This window comes from Cetorhinus maximus, chromosome 6 (genome assembly GCF_964194155.1).
Source record: "Cetorhinus maximus chromosome 6, sCetMax3.hap1.1, whole genome shotgun sequence".
Classification (NCBI taxonomy): domain Eukaryota; kingdom Metazoa; phylum Chordata; class Chondrichthyes; order Lamniformes; family Cetorhinidae; genus Cetorhinus; species Cetorhinus maximus.
This window is the reverse complement of record NC_135884.1, coordinates 88316695-88333499: the sequence shown is the minus strand read 5'-3', so window position 1 is coordinate 88333499 and position 16805 is coordinate 88316695. Positions and strand designations below refer to the sequence as shown.

Genomic DNA, 16805 nt, shown 5'->3' with positions numbered 1-16805 from the left:
GACATCTCCCCCAGAGCCAGTCCCGGTGTCTGAGGAATCTAAAGTCCTCCCTCCTGCACCATCTTTCCAGCCACACATTCATCTGCCTTATCCTCCTGTTTCTGCACTCACTTGCATGTGGCACTGGGAGTAAACCGGAGATTACTACTTTTGAGGTCCTGCTTGCTAGTTTTCTACCTAGCTCCCTAAATTCTGTTTGCAGGGCCACATCCCCCTTCCTACCTAAGTCAATGGTACCAACTGAACTACTAAGATAAAAGCAAAATACTGTGGATGCTGGAAATCTGAAACAAAGACAGAAAATGCTGGAAAAACTCAGCAGGTCTGGCAGCAACTGTAGACCGAGAAACGGAGTTAATGTTTCGAGTCCATATGGCCCTTCTTGGACCACGACCCCTGGTTGGTCACCCTCCCCCAGAAGAATGTCCTGAAGCCTCTCTGTGACATCCTTGACCCTGGCACCAGGGAGGCAACATACCATCTTGGAGTCACGTCTATGGCCACAGAAACGCCTGTCTGTTTCCCTAACTAACGAATCCCCTATAACTATTGCTCTTTCTTTCATCTTCCTCCCCTCCTGTATTGCCGAGCCGTTGTTGTGCCACAAACTTGGCTCTCACTGTACTCCTCTGAGGAACCAATGCTGTCACCAGTATCCAAATGATTTGGTGTCTCATTAGAACTGATAGGCTAAATATAACTGATCCCATTACACTTTACTGTCTGAGAAATGGCCCCCAATCTAACGTTCTAGTGAGGGATTTGATAATTTAACATGCAATAAGCCATACATACACAAAGCATTAGGACTCCAAGTTCAATCTTGGTCATTGGTCAACTGATCTTAGCAGGTATACTACTGAGCTGGCCTCCATTACAAAAGACCAGAGGATTCAGGGTCCCTGCTCCTGGTCAGTCTCTACTAAACCCCTGCTGGAACCTGCATACACATGACTGACAACTGAGGGCAGATTTATCTCCTTCCTTCCTTGCAGTTGAGCAGCCAGCTATCCAAACCATGCATATTGCACTGGCCAGTTAGGTGTGGCCTTGGGGCATGTATCTTGACACAATTTACTGGGGAACACTCTGAGAGAGAGAAAGCAATAAAAGTCTGCCTTTGCTAAAATTCTGTGAGTTTTCTGTTTGTAATTAATTCTCTCCATGTTTGTGTGGTGAGTGATTCTAACTGGGCTAACATTCTTTTGTCCTCCTTTCAGTTTTAAATACGATCTTCTGCATTGGAATCATGTTAAATTCGGGTCTTTACGCAGTGAGGAAGAGGAGGAGACCCATGCAGAAAATGTAAGGACAGTGATGTTGTTAATGGGGACCAGTGTGGACTTGCTGAGGTCCAACATCATACCTACAGACTGCATTTTACCCTTACCTTGTTAGAGTCAGCCAAACATGTGAACTTTTTACAATTTCAGAGAATGACCCTAGCCTCAGTTCGCCCTCTCGTGGAAATCAAAATGTATGAATATACATCTACTCAAAAAAAACATTTGTTGTTACATTAAGTAAAATTAAATCCAACGACTACTTTTAAGTCATGAGGACTGTAAAATATTTAAGGACAATGTAGACAGGTGATAGAAACAAGTTAACATGGATAAGCATGAGGAAATGCAGGGTTAGAAATAAGGAAAGCACTCAAGAGAAACACACAGAAGGATTTGTGTGAACAGAAACATTCAGCGATTTAATGCATAATTCCTTGAAGCCAAAATTGCAGGCAGATAAAACCATAAAATAGGCTAACAGTATTTTGAAATGTATAAATGGGGGCAGAGAACAGAATGATAATGATAAGTTTATTCAGGGCGTTGGTTGGCCCACACTTAAAGCAGAGTACTGATTGTAGATTTGGACACATCATTGTTGAAAGAACATGAAAGCCATATAGATAACATACAGTGTAAGTTCACTAGGGTGATGACAAAGCTGGAAACCATAACAATGAGGAGAGAATGAGATACCAAAATTATTTCCGGGGCAGAGAAGGCTAAGAGGATAACAAATAGTTGTTTTATTAAAATTACAAAGATAAATGGGCGAGATGACTAGGAAAAGATGTTTCACCTGGTTGAGGAGTTAGTAATGTAGGACTATCAACTCACTGAGAGTGAGTGAAGAGGTTTGGAGAAACTTCTTTACTCAGTGCAGTGTTGAAGCATGAAATGCTTTGCCACAGCAAGTCATTGAGGCATATTTTAACAAACAATGGATAAATATTTGAAGGAGAGGAAGATGGAGGACTATGGGAAGAGAACAGGAGGGTGGGATTAATCCTCCTGGACTGATCCAGCGCATTCACAGTGTGTTGAATTACCCTATTTGTGCTGTGAACTTCTAGCTTTCTTTTGTTCATCACTCATCACCTCTTGAGTGGATCAATAAGTCCTGTACACCACATGATGTGCGACTGAACAATCCGGCCCTAGAAAGTTTTTAAGGGCCTTTCAAGTTGGAAGTGAATCATGGTTAGCTTGTGACCATGGCCCAAGTTGGGGAGAGTAGATGTGTGGTCTTTCAGAAAATAAAAGGGAAGCAGACTCCAGAGCTTCAGACAGAGCCTGGGCATTACCATTTCTGGTTGAGTCATGCCTTAATGTTGTTTTAAACGTATCTGATATTGGGTAGCTTGCACTTCACTGGCAAGGAATGCATCTAACCTTCTATCTTGCAAAGGCTCTTGTTCTCCTGCATCTGCAGGAATTAGCAGTCCCGTTGTGTTATTTCTGGGTTCCTAACTGTAAGCAGAAGGCCAAATGTGGGGAGGGAGGAGAGGTGTCCTTTCTGATCGCAGCCTGTCGTCCCCAAGCAGACGTAGAATTTACAAAGCATCTATAGAGGCACTAACACATGATGCATTATTCCAAGCTGGACTGCTGCTTACAATCCTCCTGTTCCACCTCTATCTAGTGGCCCAGGGCTTGGCTTTCAGACCCTTTCAGGCATTGTGTTGTCCTTTATTCTGGTTACAGATGTGGAACAAGGTGTAGAGGTGAATTGTGGGTGACAGCAGTGCGTTGGTGATGGAGATACAGGCCTTGGGGCTGGCTGATGCTGGAGCTTTCTGTAGCATAGCTGATCCTAGGGGGAGTGTTTCATTTTGGAGGTTGTAATATTGGTCAAATTGAGTGAAGTGAAATTGTCAAAAGTTAGATAATTGAGTGGTTTACCTGGCTCTCTAGTTACAAGCTTAACAGTTCTTAAACTATGTATTTTAATTCATCATTTGCATAAGATTTGACAAAATCAGTTACTCTGTCAAAACAGCATCTTTTGTGCATTTTTCTCAAGTACCAGCTTTGGATCAATGGTAACACTCTTGAATCTGCAACCTTCTGACTCAGACACAAATCCCACTCCAGAGACTTGAGTATGTAATCCAGACTGACACTCCGGTGCAATACTGAGTGAGTGCTGCACTGTTGGAGGTGCCAGCTTTCAGATGAAATGTTAAACCTAGATTGTAACAGTGACTTCTTGAGTTCTCTGGCGGAGGCAGGTTTGGCCCACAGTGCTGTGACCTCCACCATGGGTAGGGCAAGGAGGCAGGTTCTGAATCCACGCCAGCCAGAACGGGGATCGAACCCCATGCTGTTGGTACCAAGCCAATCCACACTGGCCGTCCAGCCAACTGGCCCCCCAAAGCGTCTAAGTTGCTGTGGCAACATGCACTTTTGCAAGCACATTGTAAACTGGAGCAAAAGATAGTGATTGTAGAGACTCCGATTTCTTCCCATCACATGGCTGACCAAGAATCTTTTCTGATCTTATCACCTGCCATTCGCGTGTGTTGTAAGGATTTACAGGTTGATTATCAACCTGTTTGGCCATGTTATGAACGAACCTTGTGCGTTCAAGCAATCAAGTCCTAGAGTGGGACTTAACCCCAGAGCTTCAGGCTCAGAGATAGGGATGCTACCCACCACACCACAAGACCTCCACTCCAACAGTGACTATACTTCAAAAATATTCAATTGGCTGTAAAATGTTTTGAGATGTCTTGAGGTCATGAAGGCGCTATATAAATACAGGGCTTTCTTTCATTCCAGTAAACCAGTGAACCCAGAAGGAGCCAAGTCCAATCCATCAAAAAGACACAGGGCACGTTTTAATGCTGAGCTCGAACGGTTGGCTGGAGTGCTGCCATTCCCTCAGGATGTGATCGCCAAGCTGGACAAGCTGTCTGTGCTACGGCTGAGTGTGGCCTACCTGAGAGCTAAAAGATTCTTTGAGGGTAAGATCATTGCGGTTGCTGTCTGTGTGTGTTAGCGAAATCACGTTCTGATGAGTGGCAATATTTGCTCTTGTTTTGAATATGGCCGTGCTGTAGACCAGGGGAATTCAACTGAGTTAATTTCTACCATGCCAGGATTCTTTCTTTCCTCTCAGATCTCACAAAATGCAGTTACTTGCCTTGAGGTAGGTACGTGTTGGTTGTATTCCTTTTCCCTTGCTAGATCTTGGCATTAGCTGCACTGCTGATGCAAACATGTTATCCACACTGAGCTATGCTGTAATCCAGCTTTGTCATTATTGACAAGCTGTTCTCATTAGTACCATTTATCTATATCTTCATATTAGAAGCAAATTTTAATTGTAATTGCACATAATCTTTCTGGTGGGAATTGGCATGCTGTCAAACCCAGGGAGGAAGTTCCTGTAACAATCAATGAAAAGAATGTTGCATTGTAACTCAAAGAGTGCCTCTGGACTAAATAATAATGGCAGCTTTTTAGAACAAACCACAGGTGGCATGTGGTGAAGAAGCGGGTTCCATATTGTACAGACCTCGTGCTTGGTCATTCACTTGGACTTTGCAGGTTGGTTTAAAATAACTTGATGTTTTAACAGGAAATGTCTGAGGTTAACAGGAGAAAGGTAATTTAAAAGTAAATTGCTTTCTGATAAATCTAGAAAAGTTGAGTTTGAAATATGTCACCCAAATGAGGAGATATCCACATCAAAGCAGCCCACAGAGCAGCTTGTCACTCAATTGGAAGATATACACTCAGCTGCAGCCATTTAGACTTGTATTCATCAGATTGCTATTGGAAGAAGTTGTGATTTAATATGCTTTCTGCTGCTTGATCTCAATTCTGCTATTGAAATGTAAGCGGAAGTTTTCATTCTCACTGTAATGATTGGTACCAAGGCTTTGATACACATCTCCATGCTACAGTTAGCAGGTAGGATAAGTAAATGTATTGATTGTGGTTCCTATATTGTTATACTATTACAATTTTATTTAAGAACTAAATGTTCATGCACATGTATAAATAAGTACAACACCCAGATTGCACATCACTCAGTACTGCACTAGAGTCAGGATCAGTCCACAGCGCATGGTATGAACTGTGAAATACATTCAATGAAGCTTCAGCACATATGTTTAAAATTGCAATTATTGCAAACTTCTGGGAAGCACTGGATGTAACATGCTGGCAGCAAGTGTCTGGGAGTAAAGCCCAAACATTATAAACGTAATAAATTAGATAAGAGAAATCAACCTAAATTAGTGCCAGAGAGAGAGAGGTGGGGGGGGTAAACTGAGTGAATCATGCAAAAATGAAACGGCAGCTGCCGCAATAATGCACGTACAGCTGCAGCCCAGAAAGAATTGGGAAGCAGATGATGTCATAGAAGCATTTGAGAAATTCAAACAAAAATGCAGGTTGGCATTCAGTAGCTTTGATTAGTGCAGAGGAAAGGGTTAGCTGCATCCTTTAGTGGGCAGGAGAGAAAAGTTTGGATATGTTCAAGAGCTGGAGGATGAATGAGGATGACAGCAAAAACCTAGACAAAATTTTTGAGAAATTCAGCACACATCTCCAGCCAAATTCATCAGATCTACCAATTAGGAATTTCAAACCCTGCACCAGGAACCAGGTGAGCCAGTTGACAACTTGTTTTATTCTTTCGCAGGATGTGGGCATCGCTGGATAGGCCAGCATTTGTTACCCATCCCTAATTGTCCTTGGTGAGCTGCCTTCTTGAACTGCTGCAGTCTATATGGTGTAGGTACACCCACAGTGCCGTTAGGAAGGGAGTTCCAGGATTTCGACCTAACGACAGTGAAAGATTTGCAACATAGTTCCAGGCCAGGAATCAATGGAGTCAATCTAACTCAGCCTTAAAAATATTTAATGACCCTGCTTCCACTGCTCTCTGGGCATTGTCCACATGAGTCCTTACTGATAGATTACCCGGTCTCCAAGCTGTTGCACAACAGAGGTTAACAAAGCCCTGGGTGTGGTAACACTCTTCCTTTTGCCGGTCCAAGTGGGAATTTGTAAAGGGGGAAGGGGATTTCTCCCAAAAGGAAATGATTGAATCAAATTTTGGTATAGACAGTGAAGATTGTATATTTAAGTTTGTGTTCCAAGCCCTTTTGCTGAACTTCTTTTGAGTTACCATATATTAAAAGAGGGGCAAAAGCATATAACAATAAGGACTGGTGCAAGCTGCTGATGAGATTTTTGCCAGCATTTTCTGAGCTGTGTGCAAGCTGCTGATGAGATTTGTGCCAGCATTTTCTGAGCTGTGTGCAAGCTGGGATGTGGCTTTTTGGCATGTGAATCCCCAATGCTGGAACAGGGTGGTGTCTGCTAAAGAGCCCTCACTGAGTGTCTGATTAGCTCCTTTAAAGAAACAGCCAGTTTATTACCCAGTTCTGTTGAAGGGTCATGAGGACTCGAAACGTCAACTCTTTTCTTCTCCACCGATGCTGCCAGGCCTGCTGAGTTTTTCCAGGTAATTCTGTTTTTGTTTTGGATTTCCAGCATCCGCAGTAGTTTTTTGTTTTTAAATTAAAACCTGTTCTGGCACTGTTCTGAAACCATTCAATAATTACTTGTTGTATATCCTGCTCAGTTTACATTGAATCTTTATCTGTCAAGGAGGGCAAAGGGCAAAGAAAATATATTGATAAAAACAAAAAACTGCGGATGCTGGAAATCCAAAACAAAAACAGAAATACCTGGAAAAACTCAGCAGGTCTGGCAACATCGCGGAGAAGAGCAAAGTTGACATTTCGAGTCCTCATGACCCTTCAACAGAAAATATATTGTTTAGGCTGCATTTAGAATACTATGTGCAGTTATTGGCACCTCAGAATGGACAGGATATTGGAGCTATGCAAAGAGTACCACAAAATTGATAGATTATTGTCAGGACTCACCCCCCCCCCCCCACCGCCCTGAAACAGAGAAAGTAAAGGAGGAAATCTTATCCTTTTTGATATTGAAATTGTTTTTTAGAAGGTAAATAATTAGTGAAAGATTGATTCTGCTGGCAGGCAATTACCATAGATTATCATTGAATGAGCAAACGGGAAAACCATATGATTTTTAAGATGGATTAACTGTCTGTGGAGACGGGAGTTTGTAACACCAAGGGAACTGGGTGATTACTTTAAAAAAGGAAGAATGTAAGAAGACATGGGAAAGAGAAAGGAATTGCAATTAGATTAGATGGTTTCAGCTGAGGAGCAGAGGCTAGGTGAGCTGAATAGCTTCCTACTGTAATTTCTATATAGGGCAAAAGTAATTAAAAACCATGAAAGTTGAAAACACACAAAAGGTCAGTCAGCATCTGAAAAGGTTTGCAACAAAGGCCCTTTCACCAGAAGTTATCAGGATTCTAACAGAAGGCCACTCCTAAAATGTTAACCTGTTTTTTTTCACTTTTCAGACCCTAACTGACCTGGTTTGTATTTGTAGCATTTTTTGTGTTTTTTAATAGAAAACAGTTTGTTTTCTAAAGGAGCAGTTTGTTGCGGGCAACAGGAAGTGGCTAGTTTCTTACAAAAGCAAAATACTGCAGATGCTGGAAATCTGAAATATAAACAGAAAATGCTCGAAATACTCAATGTCATGCAGGTAGCATCTGTGGAGAGGGAAACAGAGTTAGCGTTTCAGGTCGATAACCTTTCATCAGTACATCCTGTCTCTCTTTCCACAGATGCTGCATACCTGACCTGCTGAGTGTTTCCTGAATCTTCTGTTTATATTAGTGTAATAAATTTGGAGAGTGCAGGACGATTTCTTGTAAACTTTATTAACAGACTTCAGAGGAGACCACATGCTTGCTCCAAGACCAAGACTAAAAAGCTCCGCCCTTAAGATTCCCCACACTTAAGGCTGATTGGTCTATACATTCACACGATCCCTGTAACAACAAGAAATGGTTCAACTTACAATGATTACGTTCCTCCCCCGTTACTTTTGTTTTACCCTCTTATTTACAAAGCATCTTACCCTATATTATATACAATTATATACAGTTCATGTCATTATAAATTTAGTCTTTGAGGAGGTTTTCGGATTCGGGTAGAGCGAGGCAACTCTACAACTGGAGGCTCTTCCATTGGATCGACTTGTACAGGAACTGCAGCTTTGGAGACATCCCTAGACACTGGCAGTTCAGAATTATTTACTTCAACAGAGACATCCAGTATGTCTATTCTTTGTCGATCTGGCACCTCAGGTGTCGAAGTTTCGACTTCGATTTTAGTTGGATTAACTGGTTGTTGGAGGGTTTCTTGACTTCTGAGATGATCCATGTGTTTCCCCACAATCCTGTTTTCAACTTCTACCTGACAATATAACGGTCCTGTTTCAGGGACGATTGTACCAGGGACCCATCTCAGTCCGGTTGCAAAATTTTGTACAAAAACTGTCTTTCCCTCAGTAAACTCTCCACCTTTACTGTGAATGTCATGATTTACTTTCTGCCTCCCCTGGTTTCTCTCCACCTTCCCCTCTAAATTAGGGAATACTAGACTCAACCTAGTACGAAGTCGACGCTTCAACAATTCTGAAGGTGTTAAACTATCATGATAATGAAGGAAAAACACCTAATTGCACCTGGAAATATTGGACTTTAAAAATAAGACCTGAGTTTTTAAAAATGCACACAAGCCACTGGCTGGAATGCTGCAAGGTGACTCCCTAAGAGGTAATGGAACCACATCCTGTTGCCAGACAAGGTACTTCTAAAGACATACAGAAAATAATTGCTCCCTCTGGTAGAGACAATTGGACATATTGGGAGATGAGTATCATCTCATCAAAAAATTCCGTGAGCAATGTCCAGAAGGATTTGTGAATTTGCTTCCCACTTAGAATATACAAAGAAAGGGCTAAAAGTGAGCTGAAATCTGCCCTGTCTGTTGGTGGATGTTCTGAGAGACAGCAGGTGCTGGAAGTTTGACTCACAAATAACAGCCACACACAGTACCCCTGCAAATCGCCATTTTGCAGGTATCCCGATCTTTCTCCCTCTCTACCTAATTCAACACTACTGGAACCTTGAAACCAACTATTCATCTGCCAGAGTCAATTCTCCTGGAATCTTGAATCGCAACGGCCGGAATGTTCAATCATCTACTCCCCACGAGTCAAGGACTGTTCCATATACTCTTTTTTTATATACACATACATATTCACTTACTTCAAGCTAAGTTCTTACTTTTAACCTGTATGACCGTATATGCATGTGTTTTATCCTTTCTTGCCTTTAGTAGTTAGTAAATTCACTCTTACCTTTAATTCAAGAAAGTCTGATCAAATTGGCTCCTTCAAAACCAGAACGATTGGGTCTGAGAAAAAGGTATGCGCAAAAGGGATCCTTTTAGATTAATTCTTGTTGCGACCAACAGGGGGTTGTTGGGGGCCTGAATAAAGATAGGAAGCCAGTTCATCCCTCGTCACCTGGGACATAACAATTTGGGGGTGTCCCAGCCAGACAGTGACAAATTGAGGGGTCTCACCTGGATCAACAACTTTGGGGAGCCTCACCGGGGGGTGGGTCATAACAAGTTGGAGCGCCTGTCTGTGATTTGAACAAACTGGGGGCTCGGGGTCTGGAATATTTTTTCTCACAGACGAAACAAACAAATCAAAGTGGGCAAAGTATATTGTCACTGAAATCAATTTTTTAAAAACTGCAAAATGACTTTCTTGACTCTACTCCTGAAGTGTTAAAATGTCCACTTTTGATGCCAGCATCTTTCTAGCAGAATCAGAAGCAGCTACTTTTAAGGATCTAAAAGTTCTGTCCCTCAAACAGTTAAAAGAGTTAACGAGGTGTTTAGGATGAGAATTTTGGCTGAAAGCCAGAAAACCTGAAATTTTAATGGGGCGGCCAATGGTCCACAGGTGGAAATTGAGGACGATGAAATGGGTAGCATATTAGTAAAGAGATTAAAATTGGAGAAGTGGAAATTAGATTTCAGGAGAGAGAAAAGGAAAGAGAATTTCAGGAAAGGGCATGAAGAGAAGAGAGAGAATTTCAGGAGAGAGAAAAGAGAGAGGAAAGGGAGTTTCAACTAAAACAGCTTGAACTGAGGAGCAGGCATCCCACTGGGTCCCTTGAAGACACCATGAGCTCAGACTTAAGGATTGAGGCGGCCTGATTTGTTCATCTAATGAAGCAGCGGTGGAAGCCTTTTTTATATCTTTCGAGGGGTTAGCACAGCAGCTAAAGTGGCCAGACCGACAGTGGTCCCTATTACTGCAGAGGAAGCATTCAGGAAAGGCTCACGAGGCTTATCCCCTCCTGCCTGAGGAAAGTGTCACTGACTGCGAGCCAGTAAAAAGGGCTTTATTAAGTGCGTATCAGTTAGTGCCGGAGGTGTACCTTCAGAAATTCCGTACCCTCAGGAAATGGCCTGACCAGATGTACCTGGAATTTGAAAGGCTTAAGCAACTTGCTCTTGACCAGTGGGTGTGGGCACTTAAAACTGAAGTCACTTCCGAAAACCTCCGTGAAATAATTCTCCTTGAGAAGTTTAGAAAATCCCTACCCTTTCCAATAATAACACACCTAGAAGAGCAGCGGGTCATGGGGCAAGGCAGGCAGCCACACTAGCCGACAATTATGAGTTGATCCACAAACCCTTGTTTCAGAAGAGACCCTCCCCTAGTCACCCCTAACCAACTGGGAAGGATAGAGTGGGGGAGAGTGATAGGAAACTGAGCACCCATGGGAGAGAGAGAAATTCTGGGGGCCCTTCTCAGAACAGAAAGGGTGGTGCTAAGATGAGAAGTGAAGCCAAGAAGCCTGTGTGTGTTTTAACTGCCGGAAGGGAGGGCACCTCCGGGCTAATTGCTGGAGGCTACAGGAAAAACCAGTGGGATTTATCGGGGCACATATACCCCATGCAAAGAATGGAAAGCAATCAGAGAGCATAGCAGACCAGGCTATAGCTCTGACTGCGGCTGCAAATCTTTGTAGGGGCACTCCTGAGAGTGCGAATAAAGTTAAACAAATCCCTGAGGATTCCGAAGGAAGGGTGGCCACATTTCCCCAGGGTGAGGCAGGTAAGCCTGTAGTAATACTGAGGGACACAGGAGCCAGCCAGACTCTACTGCTGGGAAAAAGCATGACCTTCCCATTAGAGAGTGCCATAAATGCCAAAGTCCTGGTAAAGGGGATTGAAGGAAGGTACATGCCCATTCCCGTATACCAAGTACATCTGGAGTGTGACCTTGTATTAGGGCCAGTGACCGTGGGAATCGTCCCCAGTTTGCTTGTGGATGGGGTCGTCCTGCTATTCGGCAGTAACCTGGCAGGATCAAAGGCAATAGTATCTCCAGTGGTCTCAGAGAAGCCCGTTGAAGTCAAGGAGACCAAACAACTGCAGGAGAAAGTGCCTAGCATTTTTCCTGACTTTGTGGTAACCCGGTCTATGGTCCGAGAAGCCCCGACAGAGGAAGCTGAACTGGCACTGCAGAGAGAAGACCCTCCGGTCTGGTTATCTGAAACCTTTTTTGGGAGTCTAGAAGACCCTAAGGAGTTGATAAATAAATCTTCTTTGGTAGTGGCCCAGCAAGCTGACCCACAGTTAAAACATAAGAAATAGGAACAGGAGTAGACCATTCAGCCCCTCGAGCCCGCTCTGCCATTCAATAAGATCATAGCTGATCTTCTTGTGTTTCAATTTCCACATTCCCATCTAACCCCGATAACCTTTGATTCCTTTGCCTAACAAGAATCTATCACCTCTGCCTTAAAAATATTCAGTGACCCCGCCTCCACCACCTTCTGACGCAGAGAGTTCCAAAGTCGCACAACCCTCTAAGAGAAAAAAATTCTCTTCATCTCTGTTCTAAAAGGGTGATTTTAAAACAGTGCCCCCTAGTTCTTGACTCACCCATAAGAGGAAACATCCTTTCGACGTCCACCTTGTCAAGGCCATTCAGGATCTTGTATACTTCAATCAAATCACCTCACACTCTTATAAACTCCAGTGGAAACAAGCCCAGTCTGTCCAACTTTTCCTCATAAGACAACCCACTCATTCCAGATATCAATCTAGTAAACATCCTTTGAACCTCTGTTCACTGCATTTAAAGGCTTGTGTACAGACAAGCCAGGCTGCACCACTCTAGCCCCACATGATGTGGATGCAGGAGAGGCCCCTCCCATCAGGCAACATCCCTACTGTCTAGGCCCAGAGAAGCTGGCCTAGGTTCAGGAGGGGATTAGCTGCATTCTGGAGCACCAACTAATAGAGCCTTGCAACAGTAGCTGGAGATCCCAATTGTGCTCCTGCCCAAGCTGGTTGGCTCCACAAGGATCTGCACTGAATTCCAAAAAGTTAATGCAGTGACCCGAGCCGACGTCTACCCGATAACCCGGCTGGAAGACTGCATAGATAAGGTAGGTAAAGCAGCCTATATCACGAAGCTGGATTTACTCAAGGAATACTGGCAGGTTCCCTTGATGGCCTGTGCGAAGGAAATCTCCACCTTTGTAACTCCAGATGGGTTATACCAGTGTTGGGTTATGCTCTTCAGACTCCGCAATGCCCCGGCTACCTTCCAAAAGTTGATGAACCAGGTAGTGGTGGGCTTGTCCAATTGCGTCGTGTACCTGGACGACCTCCTAGTGTACACCTTGGAGAACCACCTAGAGCCCAGGGCTGCCAAGGTCCAAGCCGTAGCCCAGTTCCCCACAAAACGGGAAATCGTGAGGTTCTTGGGGGTGTGAGGATTCTACCGCAAGTGCGTCCCAAACTTAAGCACGATAGCCTCCCCACTGACAGATCTACTACAGAAAAAAGCAAAGGTAGTATGGACGGAGAAATGTCAGACAGCTTTCGAAAAGCTGAAAGCCATTTTATGAGGCGAGCCTGTGCTTGCAGCCCAGGACTTTAATCAGGCATTTAAAGGAGCCATTGATGCAAGTGACATTGGGGTAGGGGCTGCTCTCCTACAGGAGGATGAATGTGGAATAGAGAGACCAATCAGATACTTCTCTAAAAAGCTCAACAAGCATCAGGAACAGTACCCCACAGTAGAGAAGAAGACCCTTGGTTTATTGCTGGCTCTCAGACACTTTGCTATATATGTCCAAAATGGGTACAGAGAGACCACAGCCTATACTGACCACAATCCTATAACTTTTGTAGAAAGATTTAGGACCCAGAATACCAGGTTATTCCATTGGAGTTTGTTCCTTCAGCCGTACCACCTAAAAATCACCCACTTTCCTGGAAATCAAATGTCATTGCAGATGCCCTGCCCAGAACTTAAAGGACCCCAGTTAGAACCGGAAAAGATAAATTGACCATTGCTAAAAGAATGAACATGTGTATGAGAATGTTTTGTTGTTTATAAAGTTTTCCCTTTTTTTTTTGTAATGAAATGAGAATGAATCTCATTTCATTCCGGGAAGGAGGGGACGTGTCATGATAATGAATGAAAATGTTGAAATGCGTCCAGAAAAATTAGACTTTAAAAATAAGAACTGAGTTTTTAAAATGCACACAAGCCACTAGCTGGAATGCTGCAGGATGACTCCCTAAGAGGTAATGGAACCCCACCCTGTTGCTAGACGAGGTACTTCAAAGACATCCAGAAACTAATTGCTCCCTCCGGTAGAGACAATGGGGCATAATGAGAGATGAGTATCATCTCATCAAGATATCCTGTGAGCAATGCCCAGAAGGATTTGTGAATTCGCTTCCCACTTGGAATATATAAAGAAGGGGTTAAAACTGAGCTGAAAAGCTGCCCTGGTGTCTGTCTTTTGGTCGGTGTCCTGAGAAAGAGCAAGTGCTAGAAGTTTGACTCAGGAGTAACAGCCACACACAGTACCCCAGCAAATCACCATTTTGCAGCTATCCCAATCTCTCTCCCTCTCTACCAAATTCAACACTACTGGAATCTCGAAACTGACTATGATAAAAGCAAAAAACTGCAGATGCTGGAAATCCAAAACAAAAATAAAAATACCTGGAAAAACTCGGCAGGTCTGGCAGCATCTGCGGAGAGGAACACAGTTAACGTTTCAAGTCCGTATGATTCTTCACATAGGGTTTAGGCTGAAAACGTCCTTACACGAGGTCGACTAGCTCTGTGAAGGATCTGGAATTTGGCGCGTTCTGAGCTGTCAAGCTATGGACTAAGTTATAGATTTTGCTCCCACAGACACTTAGGAGAATTGCCTGCTGTTTCTTCTCCACCGTTATTTCGTTAGCTACAAAGTAGAAACCTAATTGCTCAATGTATTGACTCCAGTCCTCGACAGATGAGTCGTACAGGTCAATTCTACGAAAGTGCTGGTGAGCATACTTCTTTTCTACCCTTAAAATATCAAAATACTCACAGTTGCAAGGCAAGGTGCTACATTGGCATTATTTATCCACCCTGCCAGGACAGGTTTCATGTACAAAACAGTGAACTTAATTAAGAGACTTCGGAGGAGACTACATGCTTGTTGCAAGACTAAGGCTAAAAAGCCCCGTCCCTAAGATTCCCCGCACTTAGGACTGATTGGTCTATAGAGTCACATGATCCCCATTATAGTAAGAAAAGGTTTAACTTACAATCATTACAATTAGTGGCCATTTTGTTGCTTTGTTAGTGACCTGTTACAGATTTGGATGTGCCTTGGATGCACAAAATCCAAACCTTTCAGGCAAGTGCTGACATACTCCCAACCCTATTCTGGGTTGAATTGTTGCTGGTTGAAAATGTGCATTTTCTTGCTTCCAACCTGCAAATTCCACCCTGACCACGGAGCATCTCTTTCCTCCATCCAGAGCCATGTCTTGAGTGAAATACCACATTGCTAGAGGATGGAGCTAACTCTTTGAGGGCTGAGAACTCCTTTTGGAACTTCCAAATTAGGTTTAACACATTGCTGTGTAGAACTTGAAACTACTGTACTTCCAAATTTCTACTTGTGATAGCAAGCCTGTCTTCCTGAAGTTAGTTGCAAATACTGAACATGGGTGCCCGTCCCAGCACATATGAGAAAAAGTATTTTTTAAACTGCTTATTTGTGCTTGAGACGTGTCATGGTTAATGTAATGTGCTTAGGAGTGAAAAGGTGACTTTGGACCTATGGTTCCCAAAGGTCTTCACCACTGGGCTTTTGCTAGTACCTTGTCTGGGCCTGTTGCAGATAGGGTTGCCAACTGTGATTAACTGTATTCCTGGAGGTTTCATCACATGACTTGCCACCACGCTCCAGCCATTAGTCGGCCAACACATCCATCTTTATGACGTACTGCCTTCCTATGCCAATTGGAAAGTAAAGAGACTCACTACCCAATTGGATGATGCTTAACTGTCAGCCAAACAGACTTCCTTCCTCCATGCCACCCAATTTTTCAATATTTTTATGTATGGTAAAGAGAAATGTCCAAAGAAAGTGACCAAAAAAAAAAATTTTTTTTAATGTCCCTGTGATATTTCTCCAGGGTTGCATGCACCAGAGATTGATCTCAATTTCTGGAGACTCCAGGTCAATCCTGGAGTGTTGGCAACCCTAGTTGTAAACTAATTGATACAGATTAATTGCTATGATTAGTCAACAACTTATTATTGTCATGGTGCAAGATGTTAGAAGGCAAACTGGATGGACCAAGGCCTAGCATTTCATAAACAGAAAGGAAGCTTTGGAAACGGGCCAGTAGCACAAAGGGTAAATGCATTCTCTGGGTTGCTAATGAGCCATTCAGATCAGGATAGCCCTAGGTTTTATCCCTGATCTATGTTGAGTGAGACCTTGCCCCCACCCCCAACACCCCCACAAGCTAGGGTGAAGGGAGTTGGATGATAAAATCAGCCAGTTTCTCACTGACTGCTGTTAAACTGCAAAGACTGGCAGAGCCAACCATCTTGACTTGGAAATGTATTGCCGTTCATTCATTGTCATTGGATCAAAACCTGGAAGCCCTTACCAAACAGCATGGCAGGAGTATCAAGACCACGCAAACTACAACAGTTCAAGGAAGCACTATTTATCCTCCTAGCCAGGACAGGTTTCATGTACAAAACAGTAAATTTTATTAACAGACTTCAGAGGAGACTACATGCTTGTTGCAAGACCAGGGCCAAAAAGCTCTTCCCCTAAGATTCACCTTGAGGGCAGTTAGGGATGGGCAATAAGTGCTGGCCTTGCAGCAACATCCACAACGAATGAATGAATACATTTTTTAAAAATGTAGAATAACCACTTTGGTGCTGGAAAGCTGCCAGTGGCAATGAGGCCTGACTGCATCATGAGTCAGCATTTCTGAGAATGGAGGAAATAATTTGGGAAAACGAGAAAGGGAAACTTGTTTTCCTGCCAGTCTGTTTGGTTTCTATTTCTGCTCACGTGGTCCATTGAAATACAGTGAAGCTGGCACCTGGCAGGAATGGACAGAGCTTTCGTTGCAGTCTTTCAATCACCGGTGATTGGTAAAACAGTCTATCTGCCCTCTTCACCCACGTTTAATTCAGGGCGAAGTCGTCCCAGATTTGCACTAAGTGCGGTAGAGGGCAGGATAA

General features: G+C 43.3%; 1 protein-coding gene across 2 annotated transcripts in view; it reads left to right on the top strand.

Annotated features, from left to right (window-relative positions):
* Window positions 1-16805, top strand: part of LOC144681883 (aryl hydrocarbon receptor-like) — a 134405-nt gene that overhangs the window by 16695 nt on the left and 100905 nt on the right. For both annotated transcript variants that reach the window (XM_078543986.1, XM_078543987.1), the window contains exons 2-3: window positions 1221-1305; window positions 4068-4252. In XM_078543986.1, coding sequence (XP_078400112.1) covers window positions 1250-1305; window positions 4068-4252 — 241 coding nt within the window. In that variant the 5' untranslated portion in view covers window positions 1221-1249. The remainder of the gene's footprint in view (window positions 1-1220; window positions 1306-4067; window positions 4253-16805) is intronic.